At 44.1% G+C, this 24,649-nt stretch overlaps 1 protein-coding gene across 2 annotated transcripts in view; it reads left to right on the top strand.

The window, feature by feature from the left end:
- NCF4 (neutrophil cytosolic factor 4) overlaps positions 1-24,649 on the top strand; it is a 181,641-nt gene that overhangs the window by 128,515 nt on the left and 28,477 nt on the right. For both annotated transcript variants that reach the window (XM_029590082.1, XM_029590081.1), the window contains exons 5-6: positions 7,290-7,417; positions 21,049-21,097. In XM_029590082.1, coding sequence (XP_029445942.1) covers positions 7,290-7,417; positions 21,049-21,097 — 177 coding nt within the window. The remainder of the gene's footprint in view (positions 1-7,289; positions 7,418-21,048; positions 21,098-24,649) is intronic.

The raw sequence follows: 24,649 nt of genomic DNA, 5'->3' as shown, positions 1-24,649 counted from the left end.
GCGTTGAGTGAAAAAGAATTTTCTCCGATTAGTCTTAAATGTGCTACTTGCTAACTTCATGGAATGCCCCCTAGTCCTTCTATTATTCGAAAGTGTAAATAACCGAGTCACATCTACTCATTCAAGACCTCTCATGATCTTAAAGACCTCTATCATATCCCCCCCTCAGCTGTCTCTTCTCCAAGCTGAACAGCCCTAACCTCTTCAGCCTTTCCTCAGAGGGGAGATGTTCCATCCCCTTTATCATTTTGGTTGCCCTTCTCTGTACCTTCTCCATCGCAACTGTATCTTTTTTGAGATGCGGTGACCAGAATTCTACACAGTATTCAAGGTGTGGTCTCATCATGGAGCAATATAGAGGCATTATGACACTATTTAATACAAATTTAATACAAATTTTTAACATACATTTATTATATCCAAAAATCCAACAACCTATCTAGACAATTAAAAGCTATCTATCACAAACATACTCCATTTACACAGTTAAAAACATATTATATTGCACTTTAATTTTAACAAAATAATATTTAATACAGTTTACATTCTCAATCAATAATGTTTGTAATTCTTTCTTCTTTTTTTCAATGTGGTTCTATATAAATCTTCACTTGATCACTATTCTCTGAAGTCTCTTCTCTATATTCCTTTATTGTGCTATACTTGTTCACCGGGTATTACTTTCTTATCCTAGTCCCACCAAGATATCTCAGTTTCACCCTTTCGCTAAGGGCTTCCTCAGGGACTAACCCGAATACTCATAAAACAAGCTTCCTTCGTTCTCATTCCCATATTCGACAACCACATCTGTATGTCAATTCCACAGCGTTTATGCATACTACTTGTTCCAATCAATTTCTTAACATTTTCTTTCAATTCTCCGACACGAACATCAATTTCAGCATATTATCCCGGAACTGACGTATACTGCCGTCAATCCTTACACGTCCACAATGGGCACAATGGGTACTTGTTTTAACAAAGCACCTAAATGCAAAGGTACACACGTATTCGTTAGCCCTCGCACAACAAGGTGAATTTCTAACACAAGGTATATGCATACATTGAGTTTGAAAATGAGGTTGTTATGCATACACTTAGAAGAAGCAAAATGGGGCGGGCATGCCCCCTATATGCATACCTTTAGAAAATGTAAGGGACCCGCACATATCTATTACATGCCCTAAGAATGCTTTTTGTATGCAGCCAAAATTTGTGCACATTATGAAAGTAATCTAACAGCCAAAACTCCACACAACTGCATAGGGTGGACTTAGGGAGGATAACTCTATTTTTATCTGCCCAATAAATGACTGTCTTTCAAACTGTACCCCACTTTTGCTAGTTCACTTTACCATTTGGCTTTGTGAAGACATGTCTCCCGTTTTGGTACAACAGGAGGAAATCAGGAGCATGACCTTGCAATGTCTGCCACATAGAGGAGCTATAGATAGTTCTCAGCAGTTTCAGCAAATATGTTAATCTTGGCTTTTCTTACTAGCATGAACATTTTTGCTGTTCTGCATTTTGGGTAAGAGAAGTTAGCATGAGTTTTCTTCAGCTTGTAGACCTGGAACCTTATCCCTTGTATTACATGCAAAATAATAATTGTGTTACAGAACTATGCAAACCGCAATATACAATTGACCTGTATTTTTGCAGATATTTTTTTTACATTTTTTATTTATAAATTTCAACAATTACAATCAAGAAGATTCTTGAAAAAGAAAATTCACAGCTTCTACAATAGTTGGCTGTTATTTAGACCATATCAAGGGAGATAAAAAACAGAAATCACACTAAAGGAACATGCTACAATCTTAATGTGTCCAAAAAGAAAAACCCTACTTTATGGGCAAGATGAGCTCAGAATAATCTGATTTTGAAGAAACTATCCTAAGTAAGTAGGATAATAAAAAATATAACTAGTACCTTTATATTTAATACAACATTTACAAGCGAATTTTAAAAGGAATGTGCCTCCCATACCAATCACTCTCTGCTTATTAAATAAGAAAGGCCTTCCTCTTTGGCTAAATCTCTTTTAACACATCAGGAAAAAGTGAAATAGCTTGGCCATAAAATACTGTAACCTGCTTTAGTGAATTATATATTCAAAGAGGCAGGCTATAAATCGAAGTAGAAAAAAATAATAAGGTATGATCCTATCAATCTGGATTATAACATAGAGTCATGCATCTCTCTAGTTATATGGAGATCGATATTCAGTACCATTTAACCGGATAAGTTCAGAATTATCCAGCGAAGTGGCGGCATCTGAACATACAACTACACTCAGTGGTCACTATTAGCCAGAAAACTATTTATCCAGATAGTTATCCATCTAAGTGGTAAGTGGAATAGGGATGTAACAGGGAAGATCTACTTATTTAGCTAACTTACAGGAAGATTCACTAAGTCCCATGATATTTGGCCCCTCCCTGACATACTATCACAGCAGTACTGCGGTGCAATTTTGTTTCATGACACAAACACGTGACAAAATATTATGGTACGGGATCTTCCCGCATAATGGCGGCCCACCTCAGTCGGGGCCACCATCACTTAAAAGGCCCAAGCCCTAAAAATACCAAATAGCAAAAAAAAAACCACCCCAGGGGTCATTGAAGATCCCCACTCATGCGCCTTCCAAGGTGGCCCTGGTCCCCAAAATAAAAACAACTTTGGAAATCGTGAGATGACAGCTCACTTCCTCATACCCCACCCCCAATGCCCTTGTTATCTGACAGGGGCAAAGTCCAGGAATGAGATAGAGGCAAGATCAGGTCAACCCCATTTTGAAAAATGGTGTCAATGGGTTTGGAACTAGGAGGCACTCTGGGCCCCAGTGAGTACCGAAGATTGATTTTAGAGGTTCATTTGTGTGAAAAAAATGAATCAAACGTTTATAAAAAAAACAGCCAAAAAAACAAAAACAGGGACTCCCAAGGCCTCCCATCCACTCACCTGGAAAAATGCCAGGGCCAGGATCCCCCCCGGCCTATACCTCATCGGTAGGTTGGGGGGGGATTGGTCACCGTATCCTTGGCCTACTCATGGCTGATGCCTCAGCCTAGGCTGAAGCACAAGCCCAGGGCTGACACCACAGCCCAGCTTGAAGGCTGGGTCCCAATGCCAGGGCCTCAACTGGGTCCAAGGCACGATGCCTTGGCCTTGGCCTTGCTGAAGCCGAGGCTACGGTAGGTCATTGTGACCTTGGCCTTAGCCTACTCAAGACCGCCTCAGCCTAGGCCTGAGCCTGGGCCTAGGCTGACTCTGCAGCCCGGTCTGGAGGCCAAGTCTCAATGTTGAGACCTCAACTCAAACCCAGGCCTGATGCTGGGGCACAGCCCAGAGACCAGGCCTGGGCCTCAGCCTAGACTGAAGCCTGGGCCCAGGCATGATGACCGAAGCCTGGGTCCCAATGCCAGGGCCTTGACATGGATTCAGGACTGATGCCACAGGTCAACCCAGAATCCAGGTCTCGATGCTGGGCCTCAGTTCAGACCTAGGCCCCAGCATCGGGCCATGGTCATCCGCATGGAAGAGGGATGCCCTTCAGGCTGAGCTGGGAGTTAGCCGAGACACAACTGGATGCTTAACAAGACAAAGCTGAGTTGAGGGTGAGGGTATGTGAGGGAGTCCATAAGAATGTCCCTCAAACCATCTTAAAGGACTGGTCATAGGTAGCTGGCCCAGTCCTTCTTAAGGATCAACACTGCAAGGGATTCTGGTCCAGGAGAGTTCCCTATAGCCAGGGGGTTAAGTTGAGTGGACAGAGAGAGCTTGAGGAAGCCCCAGGAAGCAGAGAGAGAGAGAGAGAGAGCTACCGATTACAAGGACCTCCCAAGAGTTAAGATTTATGCCAAACCTGAATTAAGGTGAACGATATTGTTTTGTGTTATCTGAAGCCAAGGCTTGTGGCCAGATTGTTTGAAGTTAATCCCACTGAAAATAAAGTGCACTTAAGCAACAGTCAGAGCCTATCTGTTGTTTCTCTGGCTGTTATCAAGCCACTCACTGCTCAAGCTGCCACACCCATATGATGTCTCATTTTAGTTTGCCCCAATCTCTTCTACTTCCCCTAAATTTTCCCATCTATCTTATCAACTCCATGAGGTCCTCCTCCATTTTTGTGCTCTGTTGTCTTCTTCCCACTGTTAGGGCTCTTCTCCCCTCTTTTGGTGTCTTGGGGCGTTCATGTCCTTTTTACCCATTTTTTTGTTGCCATGTCGTTGCACACACCCCTTTTACCCTCAGAAGTGAAGCAGTTGTTACACTGACTGTAGCAGTCAGTATGCTTGTTCTCCCTTGTGGAGTCACAGCAGATTGCATTGTAAATCACATGCCCTTATGAACAACCCTTCGCCTCCAAGGATGGGATTCTTTCCTTGCCTGGAAAAACCTAAAGCAAGAGCTATCTTCCACTTGTCAGGAAACTTTTCATTCCTTCTCATCCTCAAAAGTTTGGACACTATCGACATACAGTGGAAAGCTTGAGTTTTGCTTTCTTCTCCCTTACGCTTTGCAAGAGGGAGAGAGCTGACAGACCCCTGCATTTGAGTGTGCAACTCCTCCTTTGCTCTTTCTGTATGGCTCCCTCACTATAGCAAAACTTCTGGAAACTCTTGGTCTCACTATACCTACAACTTAATCTTATCCCGTTAGAGCGGGGGCTTTGTTTGCCCCTCTAAACTTCCTCTGGTAGATACGAAGGGATCTTTACAATCTTGTAAGACCACCCCTAAGATTTTCTTTTTCCCACCCAGGGTGCTGGAATTGATCCAGCTCAGGCTATATAAACCCTGTCTGTGCATGAGCAGCTGTGGCTGGATGTCGATTTCTTTCTGGGAGAAGAAGTAGAGTTTTGCTGATGGATCCCAGTAGGCACCACAGCCTGCATAATTGGAAATTCAAGCACAGAAGCTCTGGCGGGACACTGTCTTGTGAGGAAGTGAGGAAAAGGGAGGATTTTTAGCTTTTAAGTGGGTTCTCTCTTGACTTGCTCCCATTCCAGGAAGACTTTTCCCCCCTTGCCAGAGGAAAGGGAGATTTGGCTCCTGTGCTCTGTGCCCAGTTAAAGCGGCATCATCAGTGGTCAGAGTACTGTTACACCTCCCCCCACCCAGTAAAAGTGTGGGGTGTGGTGTCCTAGGAGTAAGACTGATTTTTAGATAGGATATGTTTTTGCTGAGGAGGAATATATTTTTCCACCACCGTCTCTCTGCCTAATTTGGAGAAGAGCGTTTTGGTTTCCTATCACTGGGGAGGGACTTTGGACATTGTTTCAGAGGTTGAAGGTGGCAAAGGAATTTGTGGCACTTGGAGTTTTCATTTTGCTATGCATCCTTATGATGTTTATTATTTTGGCCTGGATTCTATCTTTTAAGTTGCAATACATTGTTAGTTAAATACCGTTCCAAGTCTCTGCTTTTTTTTTCCCCGACTGAGACGCAGCCTGCTGAGACAGCTGTGAGATAGATTTGTGAGCACCTATTGGAAGCGTGATTGGAAGCCGCAAAAGACTGTACAGGGTATCCATTCCCATGGTTCCCGGAGGCTTGTCCTCCCTGATGATTAGACCCCGACATCCCAGTGGCTGACTATTGCACAAATGATGAGAAGCGTGAGAGGTCTGGGACATTGAGCATGGCCCCGGGACTGTGTGACCCCTGTAATGGGGATCTCATACCAAGAGGGGAGGTTACACCTATTAATGTATGACCTTTTCTCAGACTGGCAAATTATTCTGTAATTCTGTACCTTGCTCTGAGAACTCCAGTAGTGGAGCGAATAACATGTCCTTGTAATAAATAAATACACAAGAGGGTAATATTTAGCTACTGGCTTGCTTGCAAAGTTAGCCAGATAAACTTATCTGGATAAATTTGGCAGGATGTTCAGCAATGCAGCCGCACCGTTGAATATACCTGACCATCTTAAAGTTAGCCAAATAGGTTTAAATCTATGGCACAGCCATAAGTTGTCCATTTAACTCTGAATATTGGAGTTAGCTGGATAAGTTGTCTCCTGGAATGCCCCTATGCTATCCAGCTACATTTTAGCTGGATAAGTAGCAGAAATATATAAAAGCTGGCATTTATTTATTTATTTTTATTTTTTTTATTTTTATCTTTTATATACCGACATTCTTATATCAAATGCCATTTTCTGTTTTTAATGTACACCGGTATACATTAAAAACCGGTGTACATTAAAAACAGAAAATGCAGAAAATATATTTCCATAGTCAAATACAATGAACATTTATAATAAAATTGTTAACAAGCCATAAGGTAAGAACTTGGAAAAAAGGTTAATTAACAAAACAAATGAAAGAATTTTAAATGAAGCACAAAGGGTTGCACGAAGGGGTGCACAAAGGGGAGAACCCCTTTGTCGCTCCCCTTCGGCGCGCGACGCACGGCGCGCGGCGCCTGGTGGTGAGGTGCTTTTCAACTGCCCACGGAGCTCTCAGTGACGGCGGGGGGGGGGGGGGGGGGGGCGTAGTCACACATCTCAGTCACACATCTCACCATGTCCCCTCACCTCCTGATGTTAGTTTCCTTTTTTTTTTTCATGTTGGTGTTAACTTCTTGCGGGAGCCCAAGGATGGAGGGTGGCCTCCCCGCTCGCCAGCGCCTGGTGGTGAGGCGCTTTTCAACTGCCAACGGAACTCTCAGTGACATCGGGGAAGGGGGGCGTGGTCACACATCTCAGTCACACATCTCACCATTTCCCCTCACCTCCTGATGTTAGTTAGTTTAGTCAGATAACTCACAATTTATCTGGATAGATGCCATTGAAGATGGACCCCATAGTGTAGATTCTTTGCTGTCTTAAACATTTTTTTTTAGTTCTGATTTATTTTTTAGGATAGGGTGATCAAAATTGCAGTGTCCAATTCTGGAAGCAGCTTCACTAGAACACCCAGTAGGAAAATATCAAAATCCCTATACTTGATCCTTTGTTTTATGCAAACAAAGGTGTTTTGCGGCTTAATTTATTGCATTTCAAGTTGTTGAAGACTGCAAAGATGAAAATAGCCCCCAGATCCTTTACAATATCATCTGTGCCAGCCTCCTTATGCAGTGCAATATTTAATTTACCATTGCCAATGTACTAAAACTTCTTTGTTATCTGCTTGCTTAAGCCACCAAGCAGTTCAAGTTAGTCGGTAATCAGCAGCGCTGATACTATCTGCATTACTGTAAAATGTGTAATATGGTCCAGATTGCATAGAATGGCCTTGCTGATCTATCTTATAAGGTTTTCCTCTCTGCCTGTAGAAGCTGCTATGTCTGCCTGTGTGGGTGCTGCTGGATGAAGATGTCCGAATATTCTTCTACCAGACAGTTGCTGACAGAGACAACGTGCCCCAGGCACTGCGTCGACTGCGTCCTCCCACCCGCAAAGTGTAAGCATTCTGCTCCTGTGGTCTCTTTTTAAACAGTTCTGTCAGGTTGGTTTCAGTGGTAAGGTTTAACCCCCTTGATTCCAGAACCATGTTTCCTAACATGTATCAAAAGCCTTGCAGGTGAATCTGTCAATCAGGGAATATTCTGGGCTGCCATTGTGCTGTATTTCTTAATATTAAGAAAGACGCCCATCATTCTGTGATCACAGTGCCACATTAATTCCTACACGCGTATCATGCATGGAATAGTCTTCTTAAATGCAATGGGAGGGCTTTTACTAACCCCTAGATGCATAAAAGACTTGTGCTAGGTGAAAAAAGAAAATTCTACGTTGATCTTGTAATACTTTCCCAGAAAAGTCATGGCCATGCAATGTAAAATCAGCAATGTAAGCAAGGATTACAATTACTTCTGAGCTGTTCAGCATCACTTACCATCCTTAAATTACATTAGCTGTAAGAATTCAGAAAGTAATTCTTAACAGTGCCACAGGTGGTTTTATCTGTTAACAAAAACATAAATAAATCATAGAAAAAAAAGCATTCATATGATTTTGGCTTAATTGTTCCATGAATGTAGCATTGATATGTGCCCCAATTGCATCCTGTAACTCATGCCTGCATAGGCTAAAGTCAGTGGGTGCTTTTTACCCTCAAGACCTTAGGGCAAATTTTCAATGTGGAATCATGCACTTACCGTAACTTTGCTTAGAAAATTTGCGGGTGTGTGCAGAACCAGTGCGGATGTACTTGCACAAAATTACTTTGGGTGTGTATATTAACGTGCACGCTTTAAAAAAAAAAAAATGGAAATTTGCATGTAAATCACGTCACCACCCCAATGCCACTCTCCGGGACACCTCTTTGTAGTGCAAAAGCCCATGCAAAAGCACTTTTATCCATACTTTTACATGCACAGCCCCTGGGTAATTTTTAGAAGTATATTATTTATTTATGCATATAAAGCCGGGGTTTAAGTGAGTAAATCCTTTTGAAATTACCCCTTGCATGTACACAGTGCTGGGTTACTGTTTAAGAGTTAGAATTAAGGAAAAGCTCTTTAGAGTCATAGTGGACAATGCATTGAATCCTCAACTTAGGGGTAGATTTTATAAATTTGCGCAAGGGCGTACTTTTGTTCGCACACCAGGCGCGAACAAAAGTACGCTGGATTTTATAAGATACGCGCATCTTATAAAATCTGGGGTCGGCGCGCACAAGGGGGTGCACATTTGTGCAACCTGCGCGCGCCGAGCCCGGCGTGCGTTGCCTGTTCCATCCGAGGCCGCTCCAAAATCGGAGCGGCCTCGGAGGGAACTTTCCTTCGCCTTCCCCTCCCTTCCCCTACCTAACCCACCCCCCCGGCCCTATCTAAACCCCCTCTCTACCTTTGTTGCCAGATTTACGCGTGTCCCCTCCCCACCCCTTTTACGAAGCCCCGGGACTTACGCGTGTCCCGGGGCTGTGCGCGCGCCGGCGGCCTATGCAAAATAGGCGCGCCGGCGCGCGAGGGCCCTGCACGCATAAATCCAGCCGGATTTATGCGTGCAGGGCATTTAAAATCCGGCCCATAATGTGCAACAGCAGTCAGAGAAGCAAACTAAGGATTAGGGATGTGAATCGTGTGATCGATCGTCTTAACGATCGATTTTGGCTGGGGGGGGAGGTAAATCTTATCGTCGTGTTTTTTTTTTGTTAAAAATCGTTAAAAATCGTAAATCGGGGGAGGGCGGGAAAACCGGCACACCAAAAAAACTCTAAAACCCACCTCGAACCTTTAAAACAAATCCCCCACCCTCCCGAACCCCCCCAAAATGTTTTAAATTACCTGGGGTCCAGTGGGGGGGTCCCAACGCGATCTCCAGCTCTCTGGCCACTGCTGTGTTGAGAAATGGCGCCGGTGCCCCTTTGCCCTTATCATGTGAAAGGGCAAAGGTAGCGCCGGCGCCATTTTGGTTCCTGACTCCTGACGTCACGCGTGCAGGAGATCGCCCCCGGACCCCCACTGGACCCCCAGGGACTTTTGGCCAGCTTGGGGGGGTCTCCTGACCCCCACAAGACTTGCCAAAAGTCCAGCGGGGGTCCGGGAGCGACCTACTGCACGCGGGCCGTATTACCAATCTTCAAAATGGCGCCGGCGCTACCTTTGCCCTCACTATGTCATACGGGTGACCGTCGCCCGTATGACATTGTGAGGGCAAAGTTAGCGCCGGCGCCATTGGCAATACGGGGACCTATTGCCAATCTTCAAAATGGCGCCGGCGCTACCTGTGGCATGGGCATAAGGTGGAAGTCTTTCAGGATCTCTCCCCGATCACAATTAAGAAATGTCGGGACGTCAGAGAAATCTTTCAAGTGTTGAGGAATGGTAATCACCTATATTGCACTACCTAAAAAAGGAGTGACCAGGGCACTACTGGTAATGAACCCCAGTGGGACATTACAGTAGCAATTTTGAAAAGCCCACTCACACAGGTACAGTGCATTTCCGCATGTAAAACCCAATTTTAAGCATGTGAATTCTTTTGAAAATTAGGCCTTATGTGTGTACTATTCTAGCATCTTTCTGCCTCCGCAGAAAGTAGATACAAGTGACCACATGTACTTTGTACCCATGGCAATTTTCAAGAAGAAACTACGTGCAAAGCCTGTGAACAAAAAGTATGTGCAGCCTTCAGTGACGGATTTAGGATTTTGCTACCCCTAGGCACTAGTCATGCTGGCTCTTCCTCCCTCCTTCATACAAGGGACACCAGAGCAAAAGGTCTAAAGCACGCACAGCCTGCATTGCTCTGCTCTGTCTGCTCCATGCTCACTTCTTCCCCTTATATCTCTGAATGACAAAGAGGAAGGGGCTGGATTAGGGAGCAGAGTGGCTTGTCTTTACTCCCTGGAACCGGGGGAGGCTGTATTACAGAGTAGAGCAGTTTTTCTTTGTTCTGTCTCTTCCAGCATCATTCTTTCCTTCCTGTTCTCTGCTGAATGACATTCAGTACAGCTGGGAGGCAGCAAATCTTCAGCTGGCCTTCTGCCTCCAGATTTTTGCCACTCTAGGCACAGGCCTAGTGTGCCTATTGGTAAATCCAGGTCTGGCAGTCTTTGTCTCCATTCAGGCAGTCGGAAAACTCATGTTCTTAAAGCATGGCTTCCCAAACTTTTAGCCAAAGTGACCCCATTTTGGAACTTGAGAATTCATATGACCCCAGAGGTATACCTGGGAACTTTTGATTTCCTGTTATCCTGAGATTGTCGAGGGTCGGGGGGGAAGTGATAGCAGTATGCGCAAAAACTTTCTCTCTCACACCTTAGCACACTCACATGTTCACTCACTCACATACATGCTTATTCTCACATACTCATTCATTTCTCTCCCTTGTTCCACACATATACAAGCACTCAGATACACATGCACTCACTCCTCTCCCTTTTACACACACACACGCTCCCTCTCTTCCAAACATATACACACTCACTTCTCTCCTTCCACACACACTCATGCACTCACTGCTGTTTTACACACACACAAACTCACTCTTCTTCCTCTTCCAAACATATACATGCACACTCACTCCTCTCCCTTTTCCACATGAATACACTCGCACATACATACACATACACATACATACATTCTCTCCCTCTTCCACACATTTATGCACTCTCATTCTCTCTTCTCATCTCAATTCTTATCAGTCACAGGAGCCTCCTCTTTCCGCAGGACATGTGCTCCACTTCCTCCTCCTCCTGCAGTGTTGGGTTGCTCTGTCCTTGTTTTATTTTCAGCACGCAGCCTGACGTTGTTGCTCCTCCTCCTCCATCTACAGGTTCTTGTTTTCCGCCGGGGAGTGCAACGCTCCTGCTCATCTCGCTTTCCACGTCATTTTCCTGAGGCACAGGTGTTGACGCTCCTCCTTCCTTGAGCCTGCACTGCTCCAGACCCTTTTTCTTCCAGCCTTCTGCAGCAGGGCACCTGGAGTTATCGGGTGTTGGCCCAGAGACCCAGCAATTCATTCAGAATCCAGAGTCTCCTAAGTATGCCCAGAGGATGACCAAAACAAATTAGCAGTGATGCAGTTCCCCTCCATCAATCACTGCTTCTCACCCTTCCTGTACTCCATCTAATGCCCTCTCTTAACCTCCTCCCCTCTCTCAATCTCTGTATATCTCACTCCCCAAGCCCACCCCTTCTCTCTCACCTCCCCCAGTCCTTTTCATATCTCCCAGTTGATTCTCTGTCATCCACTCCCTCTCACGCCATCTCCCATTGCCTCCTCCCTCTCATCCTCTCTCTCAAACCTTCCAGCTTCATCTCCTCCCTCCAACCCTTTTTTCACATCTCCATTCTTTTTACATCCCTCAGAGAATCTTCTGTTATTCCTTCTCTCTCACTCTCCAGAAGTAATCCCTCCCTACCTTATCCAACACAACCCCCCCCCCCCCCTTGCCTCTCACCCCTTTCTTCAAATAGCCCCTCTTCCAAACATCTCACTGGCCAGAGTCAATGCTAACATTTTCCTTGGGGCTCTGGGCAAAAGGTGGATGATAACAGTGGGAAGAGAGAGCAGGCTGATGACAGGGGCAACATTTTTCTCTTGGTTAGGTTCAGTGGTTGGTGAGGGGAGGGCGGCAGTGAAAATCTCCACACAACCCTCCCCTGCTTTCATGGGTGGTCACAAGCTGCTGCCGCATGCAGATCACATCAGGCCCTGCAGCAGTCCTGATCCCTCCTTGCGCAGGGTTTCCTGCAACTACAGAAACTCACGCAAGGGCTGTGCCACTGCACAGCCTGTGAGTGTGTGCTTATTCACAGGCCCCATGCTGACTTCCACTACTAATGCTGCTGCTGCTGGCACCTAAAGAGTGCTGTCACTTCAGGGACTTGTGACCCCAACTGAAGGGATGTATGACCCTATTTGGGGTCCCAACCCACAGTTTGGGAAGCCTGCTTTAAAGGTTTGCAGGGCTGACTGATAAGTACAATTGACAAGAAATAGCTGGCCACACTTCAAATGAAACTTGTTGAAGGAATTGTTTGCCTCAAAATTTTGCCTGAAGATATGTATCATATATAAATATTCAACCAATCCGATTAGGTATCAAAAGTTGGACAATGCGTTGATAAAATGAACCAATTAGCAATATAAAAAGAACTACATAAATCTAGCTGTACAGTAATGATTGCTTTGGCACAAGAGAGCCGTAGCCAGGACATTTGGCACTTATAGCCTAGTGAAAAAGTACGCCCTGAGCAGCACAGTCGGGAGGCTCTGTTAAATAGAGGTGGCTTTCATTTTTAATTTTGTTTTCTTCCAGCAGTTTCCTCCTGCTCCTTGGGCTTCCAGCTCAGCTGGAATCAGTTTGGGGATCCTGGCATCATGAGCCTTATTTATTTATAAAAACGTTTAACCTGCTCTATCTAAAATTCTAGGCAGGGTACAAAATTACATACATATTAAAACGTATAACCATCAAAAAGTTCACAAACAAGACTAACAAAAATATTTATAAATCCATAAATGAGTTAGATTTCTAATGTCGGAATAATGAACATAGAAAATATTTATATCTGTATCTTATGAATAGATCAAAGGATTCAGTGTCATCAGACAGATCCGATGTATCTATTGTAAGAGGCTGGGAAATGGCCCGCAAAGTTTCTCTTTAAAAATCTGGGAGCCAGCTGGAGCCGTGGGTACTTGCACACCCACAGACTTTGCTCCTGCTTTGTAGTAGACACATTTTAGGCTGATGCAATACCATGCGCTGGCCACAGTGCACGGCTCAACACGCGTCCATAACCCCCCGATGCAAAACGAGGGTTAGTGCATCCAAAACGCACATCCAATCACATGTCCAATCATACACGTAGGTAATACCGCTCATCACATGTAAATGTATGTTGATGAGGTTATTACCTATTCTTCCCCGATGCAAAAAAAAAAAAAAAAAAGTGAGCCCGACGCACACATTTTTACTCACCATAATTAACACTTGCCGGCTCCACCCTCCCCCTTAAAGCGTTATGCTTCCTTTCCATCTCCCCCTTCCTCTACAACAATCATATCTTCTCCACATATGCAATAAAAAATTATGAATTTAGAATATATGAAAGAACATTCAAAGTCCAGGTTTTTGAGGTAAAAATTATCTGTAACAATATGTATATCACATTTACATGCTCTGCTGTAGTGCCAACCAAAAAACCCTGTAAAAAAAGACATTTAGAACCCATAAGATATTAGGCCTATGATAACGTGTGTTGGGTGTGGAATCGGCCCTTAGAAGGCCATGAATAAAATGAATTAGTTACAACATAGTAAACCTCCCATACCAAAACAGCACTAAAAGCCAGCACAAACAGTAACAACCCTACCTATAAAAAGACAAGACCAATACACCTATTAGGAAAACAGAATAGGCCAAGCTGCAATAGATCCCTACCCAGAAACTACAAACTAGCAGAATCCCTCCCCACAGTCATATGCGCAGAACACAGACAGACCCTCAAGCCCAGAATGAGGAGACCATAAAGTATGAACAGAAATATGCAAACAAAAACTGAATTAGAAACCACAGCAAGCCAAACTCTGTATACATGTCACATCCTGTCAGGCTACCTGTAAGTCCTGGGAAATAGCACTAATGCAGTTAGTGAAAGGAATAATTAGGGGAGGATCAATTCATGTGCGGCCCTTCCCCTTGAGGGTGCTGGAATGGACATCCCACTCAAAGGTTTTATAGCAGCGCTCTGCCAAGGGCTCAGGAGGCTGTCTAAGTTTACAGTTCAGGAGGAAGGTTGCAGGCTTTTTCCTCAGTTGTATTTTTGGCCTACCCGGGGGCCTGGGCTCCATCCTGCCTGGGATCCTTTGGGTTAGGTCGAGAGATCCACACCTATACTCTTCTCCCAAGGTGCAGAGTGGTTGTCCTGGGAATATTTTGGCTTTTGGACTTTTAAGTGGTAAGAGCCTTGCTGGATACCTGGGTCTTTCCTGGATTCGGGGAATGAGGAACCCTGTGTTTGGGACGCCCAGGGAGAGGGAAGACCTGCCCTCGAGGTGGAGAACTGTTGCAAGGGGCAACTTCGGGGTTATTTCCTTTTTGGGGAACCAGAAGAAGTTATTTCTGAAGATTTGGAGGAAGTGTTTTCTGCCCCTCTTCCTACCCATCAATAGGACCTGTGACATAGCCGTTCCATCCAGGATCCCTCCCAATAGGGATCTGCATCAAGTTAAAAAGAAATACTAACTGTGACTAAGAACCTATTTACAATTAGGAGGACACCCATCCGGAGTCTCCATGTCCCTGGGGAGAGAGAGAATTTGCTTCAGTGCAGAGATGGGATTTTTTTGTCCATCTTGGAAGGGGTTTTCCCCAACCATCTAAGGGTTGCCCCACCCATGGTACCACCATTTTCCTAATCCAGGAAGCTGAATGGTTCCCTCACCTACTTAAAAAGATTCCTACACAGAAAGAGGACAAATGATTGTAAAAAGAGCCGGGAAGACTGTGGTGCTGGAAAAATATTTATTGTGCCGTTATTCAATCAGGACGTGCCAATTTTATAACACGTTCAGTCATACACACACATATGCTTTCTGCTCTGCTAAATCACACACACACACACACACACACACACACAAAAGCACACACGCTGTCATACACACACTCATGCTCAGCGTCACCTACCCACCCACAAGTGCGCTCATTCTTTGCTATGCTCAGTCACCCACCCACACACATACTTGCTGTTTGTCATGCTCAGCCTCACCCACTCACACATGCACTTGCTCTCTGCCAAGCTCAATCACACACACACACCCAGACACATGCTCAATCACACACAAACACACACACACACACACACACAAACACACTCTCATTCTCTCACTTGTTTTCTCCATCTGGAAGCACAAGGAGCAGAAGCAATAGCAACCTCTTTCTAACCTTGGAGCGTGCTGCTGCTCCTGCTCCAGACTGAGGGAAGGCTAATGCTGCATCTTCTGGCTGGCAGACAGTACTGCTCTTCCTACTCCTGACTGTGGGGGAAGAGAAGGAGATGATTATTCTTCTTGTGACCTCGCAGGCCACACGGATTCTCCTGCTCCTGAGTGCCAGGAGTGGAGGAGGTTGATGCTCTCTGACTGCAGTTGGGGGGGGGGGGGAGGGAATGCCAATTAATCTTCTTCCAGCCGACGGGCAGTGCCGCTCTTCCTGATCCTGACGGGAGTGATGGAGGCTGATAATTCAACTTGTGGCTTCGCAGACCACACTGCTCCAGGCTGCAGAGGGAGGGGATCCCACACAGGCCACCTCCACTGGACGGCAGCCCATCTTAATTTGCTCAGAAATCTGCTCTCCAAAACAATCTCTGTCAATCCTGCCCCTGCTTGTTCTTGGTTTTCTCTCTAATTTCAAAGCAGCACCGGGATCTATCCAAATAGTAAAAGAGAAAAGAAGTGATACATGTTCTGACCAGAGAACTGCTTGAGTCCCAGTGAATTTGAATGCATGCTTCTCAACCATGTCACTTGTGCCAAATTCCAGATCTAACATATGTCCTGCTGAATGAGTGGGCACAGCAACCAAATGGTTCAAACCAATGTTCTGAAAAATTGACAGCAGACCCTCGGATAACTGACAATTTTGGTTCCCTGTGTACACACTGAAATCACAAACCACTGTGCAGACAGGGATTCTCTAGGTCCCCTGCATCTATTTTTATTCCTAGCTTAAGCTCCCTTAGGATTGGTGTGGGAAACAGGAATTGGCAGACCATCCCTGACCAGCGCCTCCAGTGAGGCTGCTTGGATTGGTCAACCAGCCTGTATACATGTAGGCAGAGCAGAGAAAAGGTGGGGCAGTATTTTGTTTAGAGCTTGAAACAGGAGGAGAGTTTTGATAGTGCTCCCAATTTCAGGCCCTACAGCCTGATACCATAGAGAAGGCAGTTCCCCAGCCCAGTACCCAAGCGGTCTAGCAGGGATTGTGTCAGGAGGGAGAATACTTTTGGAGAGTCTGTGTTTTATGAAAATTGTATTTTTAGTATGGCTCCTGGTTTGCCCTCTGGGAGAAATGTTCACCCCGGCTGGATGAGGTGAAGGTAGAGTGTGTATCCCTGCCTGCAGTGCAAGGAGGGACAGCAGTGTATTGCTATCATAGAAGTGAGTTGCTTTGTTGAGAAGATCATGTTTTCCTGTTTTTAGTTGGGTGCATTTTTAATGTCATCATTCCTGCCCATGAGAAGGAGTAGTTTTTGATGCTTTGGGGACTTCTTAACCCAAAGGTTCAGTTTAATACCAGAGAAGAGATAGGAGATCCCAGTCTCACTAGGAGCTCACCTTTCCATCAACGAGAGTTTTGGAACTTCTCTTAGTATCTGCTACATTTGGATTTTTGAGATCAATTGGAGATTTATTGCTGATGAGTTTGAAGCTAATTTTGGTTGCAATAAATGTTTATAAGAACACCCCACAAGTGCGTCCAGTGTCTTTTTGAGAACTAAAGGTGATCCTGAAATCAGGACATTCATATTGTAAGTACATCTGTGAGAAAAAGAGATGGAGGGACTGCTCCTCCTGTGTTCTGTGGGCCTTAGATTATCCATCCCCCACCATCACCACCACCACCACCGGAAAAGACCCTGATACCAGCAGCCTATGAACAGAAAGACAAAGAGAGAGAGAGAAAGGGAGAGGAGTTGATCCCAGGACACTATGTACCCCTGTATTCAGCACACCCACCTAAAAGGGGGTTCCTCACAGGATAAATAAAATGAAGCTGGTGGAGACATACTCACACATTGACAGAAGGGTTGATTAACTGTGAACTGATAAACTAAAATAATAAACAATTGCATAAAAAGACCCTCAGTCACAAACTTTGTAACCGTCCATTTCTCATACACTCTAGCAGCTACCTAAACTTGCACCCCCTTTTTTTTTATGGCTAGAGCATCCAAAGAAATTAAAACCATGAGGACAGAGATGGATATTGATAAACACCTCCCCACACCCCTGCCGCTGCTGACCAATTTTCTGTAAAAAAAAAAAAAATCCAAACCATTCCTTTAAATAAAAAAAAATTAAAAACATGGCTTTTCAAACAGGCATTTGACTAACTCCTAACACCTACCAAGTAATCTACCAACTAATCACTCACATAATCCCATATCCTACCCCTTGCCTTCACCCCAGCCCCTCCATCTACCCTTAACTAGCTTAACTCTCTTTCGTTAACGCTATTCTCTTAACTCTTTATCATTACGTACTGACCGACTTATTTAATTATTTAATTATTTTTCCGTTAACTATATATGCTACCATCTGTACATAGTTTATCTCTCATATGTTTCATATGTTAACGCTTTTCTCTTAACACTTTATCATTTCGTTCAGACTGACTTATTTAATTAATTATGTTTCTGTTAACTATATATGCTACCAATTGTTCTATGTAATATATAATCACTGTTTCTTGTAAACCAATACGATGTGCAAACGGTTATCGGTATATAAAAGCTCTTAAATAAATAAATAAATAAACAATATTATGGATAATTAAAGGGCAATATTCAAAAAAGCCACAAATGGATATGTTATCCCAGATATTCAATGGGATAATGTCCCAGTGAATATCCCATTCCCTGATTAAAGTTAACTTTTGAATATTGCTAGTTCGGTTTAAAGTTATCTGGCCTCATTTGAATGGATAATTGTAGCCTTAACTAGTTATTTTCAAAAGAACATAACCATTTATGAGGCGATAGACCTTAAAAAAGACCTTAAAAAAGATAAAGTTCAAGCAGACTTCACTGCCCGAATCGGTAAGGATGTGCATTTGTTTGAAACAAAAATGAAAGGTTTGACTAATGATAATGAGCCTGTTTTTGTTTCGTTTTAAATGAACCACTTTTTTTTTTTTTTTTTTTTTACCAAAAATGAATAATTTAGGACTTTTTCATTTTAGGGAAACAGTGAACCCTATTAGCAAATAGGATGCACTATTACCAAAATAGCCTTCTGGTGGGACCAGGCTTAGTCTCATTGCCTGTGCCTAACCTGAAACTGGGTCCTTTCACTGAGACCCGGTACTAAGCCTGGGCCAGATGCTATGGCTCAGTCTAAGCTTAATCTAGTTGCTGAGACTCAGGTCTGAAGCCTAGGCCCAGACAGACCCAGGCCTGACACTAGAGTTCAGTGAAGGCCAGATCCCAATGCTAAGGCCCTGGCCTATACCTAGGCCAAGCCCAGCTGTAGGCTTGACACTGGGTCCTGTCAATGAAGCCCAGGCCCAGGTCTAGACCTGGAGGCCCAAGACCAGAACTTCTGCCATCTTCTTTCTCCTTTTGTCCTTTTCAAAATGATGCCATCTTATGGAAGAATGCACCTCAGTGAGGTTACTAAGGCGCCTTCCTCATGAACGTATAGTGCCATATTGTTGTACATCTATTGAAATGTACAACCATACATCAATATGGAAGGACTGTTGTCACATCATTGAGGCGCAACACTGCACTGGACGGCATTATTTTGAAAATGACAGAATAAGAAAGAAGACAACAGAAAGCATGGTCCTAAGCCTCTGGGCCTGGGCCTATGAATAGGCCTAGGCCTAGATCTCAGCAATCAGGAACTAACCTTGGGTCTGGCTCCAGCATCATACCAAGGCCTAGGACTGGACCTCAGTTGATGGAACTCAATCTTGGCCAGGCCTCAGCATCAGGTCTGGGCCTGGACCTTGGCCTTAGCAACAGGAACTGGCCTTGGCTGGGCACCAACATTAGGCCTGGGCTTAGGCTTCAGCAATGGGTCCCAGCCTTGGTTTGGGCCCCAGTGTCAGACCTGAGCCTAGGCCCGGGCCTTGGTGATGGGACCTGGTCTAGCTCTGAGCCCCGGTGTCAAGCCTAGGCCTAGATACATTTTTTCTTTTACAGTGATGAAAATGGGGCCCTATGGAGTTCTTCCCCCTTTGACTTCACTGAATAATGACAAAAATATATGAAACAAACCAAAACATTTTGTTTTCATTTGAGACAAACCTGACAAATGATCCTTTAAATGAATGAAAACGCAAACTGAAATTTTTTCCTCTGCATATTCCTATGAATCAGATTTCCCACTCACTGTTAAGAAAAAGAATTATGCTGAGTTGAGGCCTCCCCAAGCCCTTCCATGTGTGTGTTTAAAAATAAAAGTAGTCTAGTAGCTCTGGCCTCCCCTTCTCCCTTCATCCCCTCCCTGGATAGCAAAATCTTTCTTGGATGACTCCCCTCCATTCCCCCCACCTGGTAACTTTTAAAACCCCTCTCTCTTGCCAGGATTGCATTATGCTGTGAACTCTGCATCTCCCAAGGTTGCTCAGAAGGCAACACTGGAAGCATACGCTACCAGCAAGGCCATTAACTTCTTATTCTGGATCTATCATGCATTAATCAGTGCACATTTCAGATCAAATACCGATGGCTCCCTCAAAATGTCAGAAAGAAGGGATTTCAACACTGGGTGGAGTGCTCAACCTGTGATATCTCACCCTCTCTCCATTACACAATATATGGATCGCTCTTGAAGTACAACTCCTTAAAGCTCCTTAAGTATTTCTTTTATAGAACAGCAGTGTATAATTTAAATAAACTAACAAACAGATAAAACTTCCTTTTCACTATTTGCAGAAGCAAAAATAAATTTGAGATGACTGCTTTATACTGTTCCCTGGTTATTTTGTTTCTCATGCTATCTACAAAGGAACCTATAGAATGCCTTAAACATTCCCTGTTTATTCATGCTTTATTATTAAATATAAGTGGGTAAATTGAAGCCCAGTGCAGTGCACTACAGGAAACTGCACACAGCAAATCAGTGGCAGAGGTAGAATTAGAACAAAGGCATTCCAAGTTGTCTCTTGTTAACAAGGACCAGAGAAGTCAGCACCAATTTATGTTCTCCTCCAAAATTCTTGTTGAGAAACTCTCATGAATGTATTCAAATGGGTTATAAACAAAATTGAATTGAATCACCAGTTCTTTAAAATCACAAGGATGCTGATGTACTGAAGGGCACCAGATTTTGCTTCATTCATAAAAAGGACATCTTGGGTGCAAGAATTTTGCTTAGGCTCAAAATGTTCCCTTTCATTATATGAAGCAGACGTTGCAAAATTGTTTGGCTTTGCATGTGGTAAGCTTTCACACGCAAGTTTACGTTTGAGAAATGTTTATGCAAAATTAAAGTAAATGAGCTGCTGTGATGCAAATTCATGCAAAGCAGCTCATTAACTCTGTTCCCAGTGCTAAAATATGCGTGAAAAGACCTTTGCAGGTTGAGCTTTTTTTTTTGCAAAGAACAACTCAATGAGGCATTGACTTGGTTCATACGTTCACACCGATCAATAAGGACACAAAATGACTCCCATTCTGTCAGTGCTGTGCATCTCCCATGTCATTCTAAGAGAAAAGTGGCAGGGTAAAGAGAAAAGGCTTTACCCTGCCTCTGGAATAGAGGAAACCAATAGGTTTCCTCTATTCCATTCCCATGGAAAAACCCAAAGTATATCTGCCTACAAGTTCATATTTAATATTTATATACTGCTCTCACATTCTGCATTTAAACATTACAAAATAAGTATCTTTCTTTCTGCAGCAAGAGCAGCACTCCACAAGTTCCTGACTATGACAGACCACGGGCGGAGGTGAGTACTTGCTGTCACACTTTGGGGCCATATAATAAGGTGCGTTGAAGCTGCCACGGGTTTGTGTGCAGATGTATGCATCTTTGTACATGGGTTTTCCTGCCTAAAGCCCTATAGGGGATATAATAAGGGATTTGTGTGCGGGAAAAAAAGCGCATACAGATTACGCTTACGGATCCACGTTTTTTCCTACGTGAGTACATGCTAACGGCATGCAAAGGAGGTGATTAGCTAATCATAGGCCATGCAGAGAACATGCTCTAATGCTAGTGCGGGTTTTTTAATGTGGGTTTTTTTATCACCATGGTCAGGCCACGAGTTAAGTGTCAGCACCAATTCGGGGGGGTGGGGAGCTGTGTGCCTATCTCGGCATCCAAGTGGCCAGCTTAACTAGGCGCTTTTCTGGGCGTCAGAACAGCCAGCTTAGGTAGGTGCTTCCCTAGTTGCTGAGCTGAGCTGAGTACCTAGCTCAGTGCCCAAGTGGCCAGATACACGGCCAGAAGAGTGCCTGAGCAGCAAGATTAGCTAGGCGCCTTTCTGTGTGCCCAATTGTGCAGATTTGCGACCAACTAAACACATAGCTGAGCACCGAAATGGCAAGGTAAGCTAGGCGCCTTTCTGGGCGCCCAATCGTGCATATTTTTCTTCTACGAACAGAAGAGCACCAGCAGCCTGATAAGTGCCTGGCTGTGAACGCCTGTCTTGACTTCAGAGTGGCAAGCTTAGCAATGCGCTTTTCACGGCATCCGAAGTAGGTGCTTCCCTGGGCGGACAGATACGCGGCCAGAAGAGCGGCAAGATTGTTGTGCATTATCACCCATGATAATATTTGCCGTGTTTTCTGCAGCACAGTTATTGGAAATCTTAAAAAAAACTTTCCAGGGTCATACTTTCACTTAATAGGGAGACCCGTTTGCTCGCTCACTTGCTTTTATGCGTGGTTTATCGGTGCAGGTTTTGCGCGCGAATGCAGCCACTTTTTACATAGGCCCTGTCCCACGCTTAGGTATGCACATTTTTCCGTACGTGCGCAGAGTTCTGCGTGCAAATAATTTGCATAATTTGTTTTTTTTACATCCCGCAGAAGCGGCAGCTTCAGCTGCGCGTGGTGATCAAAACCCGCACACATAAAGAGCACCTGTTTTGACGCGGGTCTTATTACATCGGCCCCTTTGACCCTATCTTACTCAGCTCAGGTATTCTCATCCTGTCTATGCTTACCTACTTTTGAAGAACAGAATTGGGTTTCTGGGTTCTTAGATTGGATTTAGAGTACAATATCTTTTTTAGCAGAACACCTGAATGTCCAGAACTCCTGAGGGCATCAGACTGACCTTTGTTGGCAGAAGAGTTGCTGAGTGCAAGAAAGATGCTCTGTGGGTGGAATCCTTTCGTAATATCTTCATGAGTCAATGGGTGGTGCTAGAGCTGACTAGTTTTCTCACATCTAGACGGGAGGTAGCAAGAATCTTTTTCAGCCCTAATATCACTCACATGCCCTTTCTGAGAGTATCATCTATTTCCAAGGCCCATGAAGGCATTTTGTATGGATATTATTTGGGAGTGGGGGATGGTGGTGTCTGTTTCACAAGTCTTATCTTAGCAGATCCCACTGGAATCCTTCTATTCCTGGATTATTTTATCTTCTGTGGGAGTGGGGGCAGATTTTCTGGACACTATATAGTGGGGATGGTTTTTCTAATTTTAACTAAATTAATTGGATGGATGGGCAGACTGGATGGGCCATACAGTCTTTTTCTGCTGTCATGTTTCTATGTTTCTAGCTAATTCCATTCTAAGATAAACATAAGAACATAAGAATTGCTATCAGACCGAGGGTCCATCAAGCCCAGTATCCTATTTCCAAAAGTGGCCAATCCAGATCACAAGTACCTGGCAAGATCCCAAACAGTAAATAGATCCCATACTGCTATCACACAGTGATAAGTAGTGGCTGTTCTCTATGTCTGCTTGGTTCGTCTCCAGAAACGTGTCCAAACCTTTTTAAATCAAACAAATATCACCTTTTCCCAGTGAGACCACTAAGTAAAAAAATCTATATAATCACCACACACTATTTTTTTAAATTTAATAAATGTTTCTTTTACTATTGAACTATATTATTGGTTCATCATTCTCATTTAGAAAAGGGAAAATCTCAGACAACACTTTTAAAATCACATCATTGTGTGATTCCAGCTAAAGTGCTTAGCCTTGTTTCCATATTTCAAGCTGCCATCATTGGAAAAACCCCTTTCAATCTTTACTTTCAATTTCTTTCTTTCATTACAATTTCTTACTTTCATTATAATATAAAGACTGCCGGATTGCTAAATCAAATTTTTCCATATATAATGCAGTATTTATCTCTTTGCAGCCTCTTATAAATTACATGCCAACATGGCCATGTTTTCTCACAGTTTGCTGCTTCAGGGCTGTTTCATTGCTTCATGCTGCAATCCACATCTGCTTCTATTTTTAAACAGGAGAAGTGCGTTAATATTTAAAGGCCAACTACCTCTATCGAGCAAACTGTGGCGAAACATGGCCATGTCGGCATGTAATTTATGTTATGGTTTTGAGGTGTTTGGTGGATTCTTAGGTGCTGCAGTACCGGGCTAGACTCAGATGCACAAACACAGAGATAATCTTTATTGTACAGCTTGTAGAGTTCACCACAGGTGGCAGTAGTGAGCAGATTCCAGCAGCAGTCTTGGGTCCTCGGCTGAGGAGACCCGTCCCACAATGGTGGTGTAGGGAGCTCCGATCCAGGTTTTCAATGAGGAGCTGTAGGTGAGACAGACTGGTAAATGTTAGATTACTCACAGTCCTGTAGCTGTAATGGTGGAGTTCCCAGCAGGTAGAAGTAATAGTAGCAGGCACCAAGGTAGACAGCTCAGGCCCTCGAGGAGCGAGTACCTGGATACTGGATAGGCACCTGGAAAGAAGCATCGGGCCCCCGAAGAGCGGGTACCCAAGTTAGTAAAACCCCGAAGGGTAGAGAGAGCTTCCAGCAGCAGCTAGAAGCAGCAGAGCAGCTTAGACCGGACGAATCCAATCCTTGCTAACTCAAAGTCAGTCAGCAAATGGGCAATCTAAATACCTGGATGTTGTGACATCACTCGAGGGGGACGCCCCTGAGGTTCGCGCCAACGTTGGAATAAAGACATGGGTAGCGCGCGCACGCTCATCCTAGGAGGCCCTCAGGTGAATCATAGCGGAAATGTCTTGCCATAGCCGTTCCGGGGATGCCGGAGTGTGGCAAGCAGACGTGGCGGTTGCCATTTTCCCGAGGCTGGTGGAGAAAGCAAATATTGAGATGAGGCATGTGGGATGAATCCTTCTGAGTCCGACGGGCGCAACAATCTATAAGAGCCTGCAAAGAGATAAGTACTGCATTATATACAGAAAAATTTTATTTGGCAATCTAGGATCCTCCATATTGGAATGAAATTGTAAGAAAAGTAAGAAACTGAAAGTAAAGCTTGAAAGTTTTTTTTCCAATGTTAGTAGCTTGAAATATGAAATATGGGGTGTGTTTAGTGCAGTTAG

The sequence above is a fragment of the Rhinatrema bivittatum genome, chromosome 2 (genome assembly GCF_901001135.1).
Source record: "Rhinatrema bivittatum chromosome 2, aRhiBiv1.1, whole genome shotgun sequence".
Lineage (NCBI taxonomy): Eukaryota > Metazoa > Chordata > Amphibia > Gymnophiona > Rhinatrematidae > Rhinatrema > Rhinatrema bivittatum.
This window is presented reverse-complemented; position numbering and strand designations above follow the sequence as displayed.